Source organism: Cylas formicarius, unplaced genomic scaffold (genome assembly GCF_029955315.1).
Source record: "Cylas formicarius isolate icCylForm1 unplaced genomic scaffold, icCylForm1.1 PGA_scaffold_10__41_contigs__length_53128322, whole genome shotgun sequence".
NCBI lineage: Eukaryota > Metazoa > Arthropoda > Insecta > Coleoptera > Brentidae > Cylas > Cylas formicarius.
The window spans coordinates 44,130,602-44,144,996 of record NW_026844214.1 but is presented as its reverse complement, the minus strand read 5'-3'; the positions used below and the strand labels follow the sequence as shown (position 1 = coordinate 44,144,996).

At 37.1% G+C, this 14,395-nt stretch overlaps 2 protein-coding genes across 2 annotated transcripts; one reads left to right on the top strand and one right to left on the bottom strand.

Annotated features, from left to right (window-relative positions):
- Nucleotides 1–772: 772 nt before the first annotated feature.
- LOC132702390 (transmembrane protein 245) lies at nucleotides 773–11,780 on the bottom strand. The gene is made up of 10 exons (XM_060670986.1): nucleotides 11,264–11,780; nucleotides 10,980–11,208; nucleotides 10,109–10,926; nucleotides 9,499–9,666; nucleotides 9,262–9,448; nucleotides 7,521–7,705; nucleotides 6,841–7,069; nucleotides 1,502–1,676; nucleotides 1,287–1,451; nucleotides 773–1,231 (listed from the first exon to the last, which is right to left on the bottom strand). The coding sequence occupies exons 1-10, from the start codon at nucleotides 11,774–11,776 to the stop codon at nucleotides 1,219–1,221; spliced, it is 2,682 nt and encodes an 893-aa protein (XP_060526969.1). The 5' UTR covers nucleotides 11,777–11,780; the 3' UTR covers nucleotides 773–1,218.
- A 448-nt stretch (nucleotides 11,781–12,228) lies between these two features.
- On the top strand, nucleotides 12,229–14,222 carry LOC132702401 (calcium-independent phospholipase A2-gamma-like). Its single transcript, XM_060670998.1, has 6 exons — nucleotides 12,229–12,591; nucleotides 12,646–12,783; nucleotides 12,836–13,109; nucleotides 13,165–13,370; nucleotides 13,439–13,841; nucleotides 13,895–14,222. The coding sequence occupies exons 1-6, from the start codon at nucleotides 12,229–12,231 to the stop codon at nucleotides 14,152–14,154; spliced, it is 1,644 nt and encodes a 547-aa protein (XP_060526981.1). The 3' UTR covers nucleotides 14,155–14,222.
- The last annotated feature ends 173 nt before the right edge of the window (nucleotides 14,223–14,395 follow it).

The following is a 14,395-nucleotide window of genomic DNA, read 5'->3' as shown; positions in this document are numbered from 1 at the left end:
TAGGTGAAAACCTAAAATACAAAAATGTTAGCTGTCAATACGGGCTATATCGTAATGTAAAACAAACTGACACTACAGCCAATTTTCAATAATAGGGGGACCTATTTTTCAGTTTTTTTGAATTTACGGCGCACTCTGTATATATATTTTTAAATACTTCCCCCCCCCCCCTTTTTGAATAGGTTCTGTAACGGGTCAAAGCTGCATATATGTACCAAATATGAAACAGATTGCTTCAAATTTCGGACACTTATCGTGTTTCATAGCAATGTCCAAAATAAGTCGAAAATCACGAAAAAAAAAAAGGTGAATGCCGACGTTAGATCGAGGGTATTTGTCATGTGTATCTGAAGGAGGGTTAAAAGGAAAGTAAATCTCAGTTTCGTAGCTCAAACGGTTGCAAAGTTGTTCCGGTCTTTTTTTTTTGGACCAGTGGCGGTCCCATAGGGCCTACCATTACCGAGATACCAAATTTTTATAAGAGCGTGGATATTTTGGAAAAATTCGATTTTCGAAAGTGACAAGCCCCCCCCCCCCCCGCCCCCTCCGGCCCAATGCCACACGCAAAAACATGTTTTCAAGGCGAAAAATAAATAGAATTGATTATTTGAACTACTAGTGCGAAAATTTGCGATAGAGATCTTCAGTGTCGCCTATGCCTTCCACAGTCTGGTGTTTATTTGAACCGACCCATCCCCAGCCACGTTTTTGTTAAAGAAATAACATCCGCCACAACTGACAAGTCATAAAAACCATACAACTGTTACGAAAAATAATTTAATTGCAATTAAAAAACAACTTGATTAATATAAAAACAACAAACTCTTATATGCGCAACAAAAAAATCGCAAACATTTACCAGGAGCTATATCATACACCCGTTTAAATTTCAAGCGCTTCGCAACATTCTAATTTAACAACCAACTTAGAAATATTAAAAAATTGGCGACCCCGCGGAGCATATCACACTCTAAAGCTGACACAAAGAAAGATGCTGCTTGTTCTCGGGTTTTCATTGACTTTTGCTATGTTGCTGTTTCCTTTAATTTACATTTGATTCACGTAAAAGAAAGTTTTAAGTATCTTTGTTACAAATTTGTTGAAAATGAAATTTCTTTTAGAGACAACACGTAGAAAAACAACAAACGAAGTGAAAATATAATTGTTATAACTTAAACTAACTTCTTTGAGATGAAACTCCTCCAATTTACTTCCGACTCATCGGGAGACGCTGCAAAGCAAACATTCATTTAGTAAAAATTTCGAACCGATATTCAACTGACAACCTCAGGTGAACATTTTCATCTACCGGCGATTCCTTGAAAATGGTCGAAGACAGATCTATCGCAACGTAGAGCCCGCAAAGCAATAGAGGACCGATTATTGCCCCTTCGACGCCCAAACAAAATATGCCCCCTGCTATCGCAAGGCCCGTCAAATACGGGTGACCCCTGCAAAAAATAATTACGATTTCCGGCATTTCTTCTGTCCAACTACGCACCCCTTAATTTCGCTGTAAATTGAGGTGTCGACAACGGACGTCGGTAAAAACTGAACACCAGCGAACAAAATGGCAGAAAGCCACCGGTCTTGGGCGAGCCAAAGGTCCAGTACGGCCGGCACGCATGCCCAGTAAGTGCCGAGGAATGGGATGGCGCCCAGAATGGTGGCGAACGCTGAAACATCCCAAAAAACATTCTAAAATAGATATTTTTAATAACAATATCTTTCGCATGAATCGAGAGTGAATTTTGATGAAGGCGCTGGAGAATTTTGCAACCCGTTAATTTTCCGACAGCTATTGATTGGTATACTTCACATTTATTTTAACAATTAGATAATACACTCAAAAGACATTAAATGCACAATGAATTTGAAAAATTCTGAACGTTCATTTTTTAAGTCTAATGCAACTTAACTTACTAGATAGGCTAATTTAAGTTACATTATTATTAAATTTATATCTCCTTTTTTACCAACACCAAACAACCAGCACTCAACAAGTCTCTTAATTTTGGAATGTTTCCTGTTATTCAAATTTAAGGGAAGGGCATTCTAGGCGCTACAAACAGGGCTCCTCTGCATTGAAGTAAATTTTACAATTGATACCGCATGGGATGGCCCGACTTGATAGATTTGTATTGAATGGCCGCCTTTTTCTTTACGATTTTTTTTTAAAAACTTAGTAGTCTGATGACTGTTTTAATGAAAATTTTGTTAATACAATTTTCTAGAAGGCTATAGTTAGTTTTTGAGTAATATTATTTTTAAAACACGCTTCTAGATTTTTGAAGAGCCCTATTCGTTGCAGCACCCCAAATACATATTCTAAAAAGGGAACTCTCTGACAAACTTTGACCCAATATATAAAATTTATAGAATAACTTGCGAATTTTCACAGAGATCCAATAGAATGGTCATCACATTTAAGGTTCTCATAAAAAAACACTCCTAAATATTTTAACTTTTTGGTAGGTATTATTGGTATAATACCTTGAGTAATCGATATTGAAAATTGATATAAACTTTTTTCGCATTTTGTTCGTTAAATTTAGCGCTTTTCATATAGTGCCATGTGCTTCGGGGGAAAAGGACCCACTGGATATAGTGCATTCTCATAGTTAATAATCCGATAGGTCCTTTCAGGCTCAACTAAACTTATACCAAGCTTCTACTTCTTTGAGTAGTGGTTATTCTTCGCCTTTAGGTAAGAAGTCGATATTTCTTAACATCCAGTAAGGAGGAAATAGATTTATTAGAGACAGAGTAGTTACAAACCTTAAACTGTGTTTGTGGAAGATCAGGATGCCCTCAATCAAATTGCAAGAATTCCAGTCAATATAAGGAGGAACTTAACCAGAAATATATATTTGAGCTCAGTGACCGGGGGCCATTCCTTATAATAATGGAAACATTCACCACATGAATATTGGCAAAACCTTGCACAGAACTTTGATCCAAGGTATTACGAAAATTAATGAATTTTTTGCAAAATGAAAGTTCTAGTTCCGCTAGAGGCTATAATAGGTCATCGTGTGCCAAATAAAATGATCCATTATACGATCTGGAAACCCATAGGAGATACGAACAAAAGTTTCTTACAAAAGTTTCTTTCTTGGACTCTCCTGAAGATTTAAAATATTATAATTTTGTTGATACAGGGTATCCTAAAAGTGTCCCCACGACATCAACTTTATTATTTTAAATGGAACACGCCGTATATTTCGTCATTTTTGCAATCCTTCGTTAAAATAAAGGTCACTTTTTAAAGAAATTTCTATTCGAATTTTGCATAGTTTAGGAAGAAATTGAGGTTATGCGTTTTTTTTTTCATATTTTGATTGCCCCATATAAAATTGTATTGTGACGCTACTGATCCAGGTATTGCAACGAAAATTTAACCACAGACTAAAAAAAAAAAAATGATGTACTACTCAATCAGTTTGACAGATGCGTCTCAGCTTATACTGGGTGTCCCAAATAGGCGGTGCCGTTTTGGCGAAATCAATTAACAAAATCTCAAGATTTTCAAAGTGAACACACTATATTTTTATTCAGATATCCATTCTAGCAGAAATAAATAATTAAAGTTTATAGATTAAACAAGGTAACAAATTTCAATAAATAAATCTATAAAACAACAAGTTAACTAAAAAGAGTGCATTAATTCGGTCCATAAAGTTTAATTAAAAATGTTCCTCTTAAAATGCTCGTTTCATCTGGCATCAAAACAACAAAGAAATATCAAAATATTTAAAAATGTAGTTGGCTATGACATTACAACCTTTTTTTTTACGCATTAAGGTAACTAAAAAGAGTTCGTTAATTCGGTCCATAATGTTTTGTTAAAAATGTCTCTCTCAAAATGTTCGTCCATCATGACCATGCAGAAGTTTTGTCTGGCATTAAAATAATGGTGAAACAAAATTTGAATTGTTAGAAATTTATCAGGTTTTATTTTGTTGCTTTGAAATAGTTAAGTCAGGTCCCTGCTTGCATCTCGCAAAGAAGTTTCGGGAAATTCAGTGAAGTATAATATTACGTTCAATTCAGTTTCTTTTAATAAAAGGGTGCTCAGTTTCTTCCTTTTTCTATATTTTAGAACACCGTGATTTGACAGGTCCTGGATGATTCTATTAAAAATTGTAAACTTATTTTTTGTCCTAGAATTGATATCTGAATAAAAATATAGTGTGTTCCATTTGAAAATCTTGTTGTTAATTGGATTTGCCAAAATGGTACCATTTTTGTGGGACACCCTTTATAAGCTGAGGTGCATCTGTCAAACTGAATGAGTAACGGTAATGAATACCATCCCTACAAACGATTATTTAGTAATATTTAAAGGCAAATCATTATCCCAAACCGTACATATTTTTAATAATGAAAGAAAAGTGTAAAAATATGTTAACACGGTTATAATCTGCGTCAATTGTTGCAGATTTGGGCATGTCAAAAATAATTGTAGAGGCACACCTCGTTGTGGTTTTTGTACGGATCACCTTTTGTTTGTTTGGGAAAAAAGAGAGCAAGCAATGAAAAAACGAAACGACATGCAGATCATCTTAACAACCTGACCAAAAAGTGTACTACCACCTTTCTTCTTATGAAGCAGCTAAACTGCATCCACGGTTAATTAATGCAAAGCAAGATTTTACACGAAAACCAGAATAAAGAAATCTCAAAATAAAACTCCTCATGCAACAAGTCCCCAGGGCGATTCGTCATATACATCAGTACTTAAAAGAAAAAGGCCTGATACACAAGTCATCAAATGGTATAATAAAATAGCCGATGAACAAATTTTGTGCAAGTGCAAGTGCAAGAAGAAAAGTCTCATCTATACAAATAGGTGATAATTTGACATTAGAGTCGGAAATGGAAGTAACTCCCCGAGGTAATGCCTGGAAAGAAGTCTGCAATAGGTTTGAAGGCTTCAGGAAAGAAGTCATGTCAATAAAGAATATGAATGAAAATTGTGTCAACAATATCAAACAATATTTTGGTTCTTTTGTCCTATGGATGGGGAGATGCAGGGATGGCAGCAGTTGACCTACCTTTTATTTACTAGTTTTAATCTAACAGTAGTTTTTACATAGTATAACTAAGTTTAAGTTTTAAACACAAGTGTTTTATAATTGCTGTATAATGAATATTGTTCACTGGAACATTTGCGGGGCTGAAAAAAAAGATGCAATCATTAAAGTCAAAAGGAATTTTGGACTATAGATTTTAATGTTCAATGAAACCTTACTTAAACGCAACCCTAACTTTAAAATATCAGAGTTCTCTTCTCTAAGAGCTGGTAAACCAAATGGTGCTGATGGTATAACAATTTCCTTGAAAAGTAAAATAAAATATATAATTGTGTGAATAAAGTGCTTTTCAGTGTGCTCTGTTGAAGAAGCAGTCTTTCTGATTAATTTTTTCAACAAAATTCTTTGGAGGGAAATTACCATTCCAGAGAGGTGGAAAACACAAATGGTGATCGCAATTCCTAAACCGGGGAAAGATCCCTCAGTGTTATCTTCCTATAGACCCAACAAACTAGCTTCTTGCATAAGCAAAACTTTTGAAATTATGCTCAAAAACAGACTGGAATAGTTCGTAGAGAACCAAGGTTAAGTCGACGTTCGTCAAATTAGCTTCAGAAAGGGAAAGGGAACTTCTGACAGCCTTACAATCTCTCTGTCGTTTGGGTTGCAACCAACTGGCAACACTGGTGATGCTGGACGTATCTAATGCATACGATAATATAATGTTAATAAGTCAACATTATATTATCGTATGCATTAGATACGTCCGTGCTGGCCAAAATTTGCATAGCTAGAGACTTGACTTTGCTTATTAAAGATTTTCTCACGAACAGGAAGATACGTTAATAAGTTAAGGATTCATCTACAAAGACGTGCCTCAGGGTCCTCCTCAATTAAGGAAACCGTTCCCGAAAACATAAGACTTTTACGGATGATACCGTCTTGATGAGTACTGGGGTTGATGCTCAAACTTGAATGGAAGCTTGCAAAATATACATATTTGTTGTTTGACTGTAGGACTTGAGATTGACCCTAACAAACCTGCAGCTATATTTTTTTCCAGGAAGAATTACAATCATCTCTCCAGATTGTACCTCAACACTCGAACCACATCATGGAGAAAATGCACCACATATCTAGGAGTGATTTTTCATGTAAAGTTGTTAGAAACATGATACAGGAAGCTTCAGGCGGGTTAAATATGATGCGATTAATAAGTAGAATTTGGTTGGGGCACATCCCTCTACCCTTTCAACCTTTTATAAAGATTATGTCAGACCCCATTTGGATTATGGAGTCACTTTTTCGGGTGGTCGTTCAAGAAAGACCATTCCCAATTAAACAAAATTCAATTCAAGGCCTTGAGAATAGCTCTGGGGTATATGAAGTCCACACACTGCTACTGTGAGAAGCAAGTGAGATGGATTTGGAACACAAATATGTGTTAGCGGCAAAATCATTATAGCCGAACCTGTTAAGCTCTGTTCAAATTCAGAACTTAAAACTAAAGAAAGATAGTAATAACCCCAAATTATTTAAAATTAGGAAGAAATGCCTCAAAGGGTAAAGAAGGACATGTAGGTTTTGGCGTTTACAATTACAATATGAACCTTAAAATGTCCATAATCTCAAATTCCCATCCTTATTTTTTAAGAATTTGCACAAAATGTTGTACACCATCAACTTAACACATTTAACATTTTTGATGATGACTTCGGAAAGGTTTATAAGCATTTCCTTCGAATTTTATCGACGTCTTTCACCCTCAAATTTGCGATAAATTTTGAAAATGGCTAAACGTTACCCGATGGTAAGTAAACAATCTTGACGCCGAACAAATTGTGGATGAACCAGGTCCAGAGGCCGTAGAACAACGCCATTTTGAACGAAGCCGAGAACACGCTGTATATGGCGCCTTCCAAGGCGTGCCCGAATCTCCGACCGCTGGCCGAGAACTTCGTTAGCAGCTCGACAGGCTTGTAAATGTCGCAGCTCGAATTCAACAAGTAAAACAGGGTTGTGAGGAATACGATCTGAAATGTGATTTATTGGACATTCATTTCTGGTCACATTACTTTTGAAACCAATTTTATATCTGGAAGAGACCCGAGAACACTTAGGAGCCAACATATAAGGTCATTCTAAACATATCAGAACACCTCATTTTTTAAAGTAACTATTTAAAAATAGAAACATATGAAGTATGTATTATAAGTTAATTAATCGTTAATTATATAAAATTCACCTTTTTTCCACGCCCTCTAATTCATACCTTCAGCCCTAATCATCTATCGGGTCGCGTTCTTTATTCGAGGCATTATCATTTTTTTGTAATGACGCCCCTTAGAGTATATCCATCTTCATCAATAATTGATATTTTTAAGACCATTAATTTATAATAAATTATAATTTGATAGGTGCAATTGAGTAAATATTGATGATTTGCCGGGTCCCCTCTGGATATTAAGGTGTTTCATTAATTACCATGTTTAAGATGAAATTTAATACGGCGGTCCCTCCACCGAGCAAGATCGACAGGCAGGTACTGAAAGAGCTGACGATTAGGCTAATGTTATTGACCACGATGCCCCAGACAGATTCGAGCAAGGCGAGCAGGGTGCCTACGTTTTGTTTCGCGAAGTCGAACAAGCCGTTTATATTGAATATCTCTGCAGAAAAAAACGAGAGCGCCATTATAAATCGAACTTACCTACACTAGATATACGCGCAATTATGCAATATTAGTGATGATGTTGCATCGACCATTTAGTGTGGTAACTGTCAACGTGTGGGATACAAACACACTATTGATATATAAATTTTTGCAGTTTTTGTGCGTTTTTTAATTGTTACAAGCTAATTAGCAGACTTTGCATTTATTTATCATGCTAATAATATATTTACGAAAAACCTCTTTTATAGTCATGCAAAATTAAGCCTTCATTTTTTTTTTCAAAGAAACTTCCACAGGCTACTGTAATACTTTTAAGAAAACTTCTGGATTACCCCTGCGTCGGTTTTTGCTGAGTTGAACTTGCTGACGTTTCGCCAATCATCCTAATTGCTTCTTCAGAGCTTGACTGGAACTGGCTCGTATTATACTCTGTACCTGCTTAAATATTGTTTGAGGGGGGCGGAGCTAAATGAGGGGCATAACACCGTCTCCGATGGCTGATTCCCAAATTGGTGACAGGTAGAGACCTGAGTTGCGGTTAAGATTGTTAGGTTGTTTATAGATTTCTATAGACTCTCGGATTTTACGTTGGTAGAAGAACTGATTACGTGCAAAAATTTTAGTTTTATGGGATAAAATGTTAGGTCCGGTTTCATGAGTGTGTTCGGCAACAGCTGATGAGTTTATTTGTCTTAGTCTTAAGACAAATAGTTAGTTAGTTCATATTTTTCGTCCGGTCTCTCCAATATATTCTTTGCCGCATATGCATGCAAATGCTGTAAACTCCTGGCATCTCAAATGGAATTTTGTCTTTGACGGACCGAAGATGTTGAGAGATTTTTCGTGGTGAATCTAGTTTTGACGTTATACTTCTTTAGAACTTTTGATATGTGGTCAGTGATGTTTTGAATGTAAGGAAGCACCACAGTGGCAAGTTTAGGATCGCTTTCGGCCTCATTGCTATTGGAAGGTTGTGGTGAAGTGTATTTTTTGATGGAAGGCTTAATATCTTTAATGTGGAAATTATTAGAGAGGAGAGCAGAGGTTAGGTGTTTTAATTCCGGGTTCTGTGATTCAGGCTGAGATAGTTTTACGGCTCTGTAAACAAGAGAGTTGATAACCGATGATTTTTGGTCCGGATGGTGATGTGACCATGCATTAAGGTATCGGTCTGTGTGCGTAGGTTTTCTGTAAACACAATGACCCAATGTCAGCAAGTTCGACGCAGGAGGAATCCAGGAGTTTTGTAAGAATTAAGCCTTCATATTTACTGTCCATGTGAAAACGTACAATGAAAACTGGAATCAAATTTATCAAAAAATACAATCCATAAGAGTCCGTGTAGATAATATTTTTATATTATATAGAGTTGAAACATTATTGTTTTAATTTGGGGCGAACACGCACAGCAAAATTTGAACCAATGGGAGGCAATACTGAGTACGCGTCAAACCTTATGGAAATTTAAAATCAGTTTTGCCTCCATTCCTTTCTACATTTCCAAACTAAATTATCACAAAAATAGACCCTGAGAGTAAAACACACTCATACCAGGCGATTTTTGAACATCCCTGACGAATGCTTCCCAGGAACTCGCCACCGCATCGTCGGTAACTTTCGGACCGTTGATGTCGTCCGATGACATCCAAGATTGGTAAGCCCTGTCCCACAGTTCAAGCACCTGTTGCTCGATTTTTGCCGATTTGGTCGAATCGACGTCGCTCATGACACTCTTGACCTAAGATAAACGTTAAATACAAACAACAACGTCGAGAATGACATATGTACCGCCTTCGAAATGCCCTCCCGTCCATATTGATAGGCGTTTTCCAAAACTGAATCCAACGTGTCATCCAAAGATGGCGGCAGCAATTGACGTAACTCGGGATTATGGACTACCGTTTGGTTGATTGCGTTGCCCGTCAACTGTATGAGCATTATCGTCTCCGCGTATATCTGCAAGTTGCTTGGCCAGTTAACTATTGGTTATTTAACTTTCAAACTGTTTTTGAGGCATTCGTAAAAGGTTATGAAATATAAACGTCGCATCCTTAAGGGCGTGACTAGAATAAGGGCATAGCCCTCCTTCTAACCACATTCTAATAGGCGTGTCCTTGGTCTTCTTGCAACGCCTTAAGGGGCGTGCCATTTATATTGCCATACCTCTTTTGTTATACAATAAAGGATACATTCTTCATTTTAACCATGACCTAAAATGAGACTTTTTATACATGTCCTTTTTGTTAAGGTTATACTTGATACTTGGAAGGGTCCTTCATTCTAGCCACGCCTTTAATAGAATATGAGTGTTATTTTATAACCAAAGTTCATGCTTCCCCATTTACTATATATTTAAGCCTATTTCAGTTATAACTGGGTGCGATGATCAATTACTAACCTGAATAAAAATAAATATGGACGCGGATATCACAAACACAATGATGCCGAACATGACTACACAGCTGGCAACAGTATCAATACTGCTTTTCAAACTGCTCTTAACAGTAGCGTTGACCTTCTCGACGACCTTGTACAGGCCCCTGACCGGCACAGGAACCAGGGCGTCATGCCTTTCGTCACACCAATCAGAAATAACTTGAACCAGGCATGAAAATTTATCCGACAGGTACATCCAAACTCCTAAATATATTCCAAAATGTTTGGCCACATAGTAAAGTATAGGTATTAGCAGTAATGGCAGAAACATCACGTTCTTCCAGAAAAACATGGCAACGCATGCCCAAAACACAGAGTAGAGATAAAAAGTGCTTTCATAGGCTTCCTCTGGTTCCATCACGACGATCTTCTTCCTTAAGCTGATGAGATTTGACCTGCGCAAGCGTCCACTATGGAAATACGGCTGAGATATGGACCTCTGAAACATGGGCTTCTCTTTCGGTTTCGTTTCATTCATGAGTGAAAACCTTATTTGCTTGGCATCAATTGTCGTTCTATTCTTCAGTTCGTCCCTAAAAAGTTCCAAAGTCCATGGATCTTCTTCTTTTCTAACAGATTTCAAGGCCTGGGGATCTTCTTTTTTAATAGATTCTGGAGCATCTTTCCGAGATTTTGGCGATAAAATCGGTTTCGATACTTCAGACTTCTGGGCTTTATCTTCGTTGTTAATTTCTGATGTGTCTTCCTCGCTAACGTCGAGCTCTAAAGGTTTATTGTGAAAAACGTTCAACAAGAGATCCGTTAAGGATATAGAGTGTCCTGAAAAATAAAAAAAAGTTTGTAAAAAATTGAGTACACAAAAGAATTGCAACCTGTTCCATTCATGTAGGTGTAAACTTCGTAAATTTCCGAGATGAAACCGCCAAAGAAAACAACTTGCAGCAAAATAAATATGGGCATTTGAAAGCTCCCAAACGCGCGGGCAAAGCTGCACATCACCAAAAACCACACTACCAATGACGTATAATGGAATATTATATTGTTTTCAGGCTTCCATACGAAAACGACAAGTGTTGTGTAACCGATGATTGTAATTAAAACCTAGAATTGTTCTTTGCTGAGTAAAAGTTACTGAAATTTTATTTAACCCTCTTACGATAGATATATGAGCGGAATCGATGAAGAAATTAAGGAATCGATACGTCCAGCAAATAAGGCTCCATGTTATTGACAAGACTACACTTGGCACAAAGAAATAGAGCAAAACACTAATAATAATTAACACGAACACGATCGCAATCAACTTAAACCTGTAATATAAAAACTGGCCGACACATTCGGACACTTCGTTGAAAATGTTCAGAGGTAGCAGCACCACGCCGAATATCGCCGGTGTGTTAGTTTCATCAAGATTAGAGAACCAGTCTTGAAATTTGTCCCGTAGCGAACGTTTCAGTGGATGCAGTGCAGAACCCACCAGCACGGACCACATCAAAGGTTTGACGAAAGGCTGCAAGATAACGTACAGGCCAAATGTAGCAGCGCTGCATAGGAATAATAATAATAAGGCCACCGCATTGTACAAAGCTTGTTTTACGGGTTTATCGTGACCTCTCGGTAGCCCTCCTATCACGTTGAAAATCGTATCGAGCGGCGATCGCACCTCCATACTGGATCAGATTCAAGTTTTAATTTTGTTCTTCCCTGATATACCTCGGCCGCATATTCATTATTGTAAACACTTACGATATAACCTAAATTTAGAAATGACACTCGAATGAATCCTGATCAGCTGATTTCCTTTGTTTTGGACGACATGAGCGGCAACTTCGTATCCATCCCAATAATGTCCCGTTTATTATAAGGCATATGTATATATATAGTTATTATACTTTTATTTGACCAGTGTAGCGTTGGGAAATTCAACCAGCTTACAACAATTATACAGCAAGCGGCGTTGACTATCTTATTTTACACCATTATGGTTTCAAAATTATTTTGCATTGTCACGCTAATGACACTTGTTTACTTATATTTTGAAGAAGAAAGGAACACGAACCCAACTATTTAAACGATCGAACGACGCAAAAGCAAAAATCTCCTTTATTTGCAAATACTTATATGAATAATTACAGAGACGTGCTATTTTCCGTCATAAATGCAGCCAATACGTACAAGAATAAAACAATAGTAATGTTGGTAAATAAAATTAACGGTGCCTATCCAATATCAAAGTCGAGTGGCGACTTTCATAGATTGGCGAATCATCTATACCAGCTGCTTCATTCCGCTAGGCATGATGATATCAGCGACAAGTCAGTTAAATACCTTTCTTCGGCGGCGGAATCCAAAACATCAGAACCCATGGCTGCACCCAGTAAATCAGAGAAGAGTGTTATTACGTTTCCTAATGTGTTTACAGGTACTAGCAAGGACGTTAAGGTGAAAACTCCTAAATGGAAAATAGGAAAACCATTAACCAAGGTAGGAAAAAAAAGTTTATCCTGTTTTAGAATGGCTATGAGAATTTTGTTCTAGGATTTTATGTCCACAAAGGTAAATAACATGTTAACATCAATTGTATTGGCTGAGACGGAAACCACTAAATTGGCAGGTTTGGAAAACTTGATATCTTATATTAAACAACATCCAGATGCCCGGCATATTGCTGTTAAGGTGAAAAAACACTCCATTGGGTATTTAATTTTTTGCCATTGATTTTTTAAAGGAAGGAGCAATATCCACATTATTAAGTGTTAGAAAAAGAACAAAAACCCATTACATACATTGCGCGTTAAAAGAGGCGCTCGCTTTATTGGGACATGCCGATCCTGTTAGAGGCAAAGGTATAAGAATTTTGTCAATAGATGGAGGTGGTACCAGAGGTATACTTGTAATTGAAATGTTGAGAAAACTAGAGGAACTCAGTGGTAAGCCTGTTTATGAAATGTTTGACCTTATTTGTGGGGTCAGTACCGGTGCAATAATAGGAACACTAATGGGTATGTTGTTTGGGAATAGCTGTAATATTTTGCATCATTTCTGGTGCGTTTTAAGGCTTAAAGCAACACACTCTCGATGAAGTGTCTGAGATTTATAGAAGGATTAGCTCTCAAGTGTTTACTCAATCTCCACTCCGAGGCACCAGTAATCTTGTGTGGTCTCATTCATATTATGATACTGATTTATGGGAGAAATTACTAAGCGAGCAGTGGGGAAACAAGACTTTGATTGAGACGGCCAGAAACCTCAAATGTCCCAAGGTTTGTGGACATAAACTCCAAAATCATTTTACCCGAAAGGAAAAAGTTGAATTTGTGAATGTTTTTAGTTTTGTGCCGTTTCTGCTGTAGTCAATCACTCACGTTTGGTAGCTTATGTCTTTAGAAATTACTCTTTGCCATGCAAAGTGCAATCGCAATACATGGGGGATTGCGTTCACGCCGTCTGGGAAGCGGTCAGGGCTTCGGCTGCGGCTCCAACTTACTTTGAAGAATTTAAAATCGGAAATATGATACATCAAGATGGCGGGATATTGGTCAACAATCCTACAGCTGTCGCAATTCACGAGGCAAAATTACTGTGGCCTTGCACTCCCATACAGTGTGTCGTTTCTTTTGGAACCGGAAGAACTTCTTTGAATCCTATTGACTTTTCTGAACCCGCCATTGCCAATAACACGTCATGGAAGAATAAATTTTTTGCCATTATTGATAGCGCCACTGACACTGAAGGTAAAGTTTTTAAAAGCGCTGGCTTTAAAAGAAGTTCAATAATTTTTTTTTAGGCATACATATTATGCTCTCTGATTTGTTGCCTGCAGATGTTTACTATAGATTCAACCCATACCTTACCGAAATGCTAGAAATGACAGAAATCAATCCTCAGAAACTTGATCAGTTGGAAAAAGACGCGCTAATGTATTTGAGGAGGAATGAGGACAAATTTCAGCAAGTGACCAGGAAACTTGGCGAAAGTAAGGGTCTATGGCAACGACTGATGGAATGGCTTGCTTTGAGAAGGCAACTGCACAATTTAAAATTGTAGACCTTTAATTTCTAGTTAAAATTTCACCTGTAAATATGTATAAAGTTATTTGTAATAAGCAAAACTGTGATAAGATAAGACTTAGTTTTATTTTAAGGTACAAATTGTTCTCAACCTTAAAGCAAAATATACCACTTAGGTATTTCAAACCACAATTTTTTTGGTGGTTTGTCCTGATTACGCAGCATGCTATGAACATTCTGACATTATGCATCCTAGACTACTTTTTTTTTTCTGTGAT

Coding starts and splice junctions, on each gene's coding strand:
- LOC132702390 (XM_060670986.1), bottom strand. CDS start 11,776: ATGGAGGTGCGATCGCCGCTCGATACGATTTTCAACGTGATAGGAGGG. Junction 9,667..10,108: donor CCATATTTATTTTTATTCAG/GTTAGTAATTGA, acceptor AGCAACTTGCAG/ATATACGCGGAGACGATAAT. Junction 1,677..6,840: donor GATTGTTTACTTACCATCGG/GTAACGTTTAGC, acceptor GGGATGTTTCAG/CGTTCGCCACCATTCTGGGC.
- LOC132702401 (XM_060670998.1), top strand. CDS start 12,229: ATGAATAATTACAGAGACGTGCTATTTTCCGTCATAAATGCAGCCAAT. Junction 12,592..12,645: donor TAGGAAAACCATTAACCAAG/GTAGGAAAAAAA, acceptor ATTTTGTTCTAG/GATTTTATGTCCACAAAGGT. Junction 12,784..12,835: donor CCCGGCATATTGCTGTTAAG/GTGAAAAAACAC, acceptor GATTTTTTAAAG/GAAGGAGCAATATCCACATT.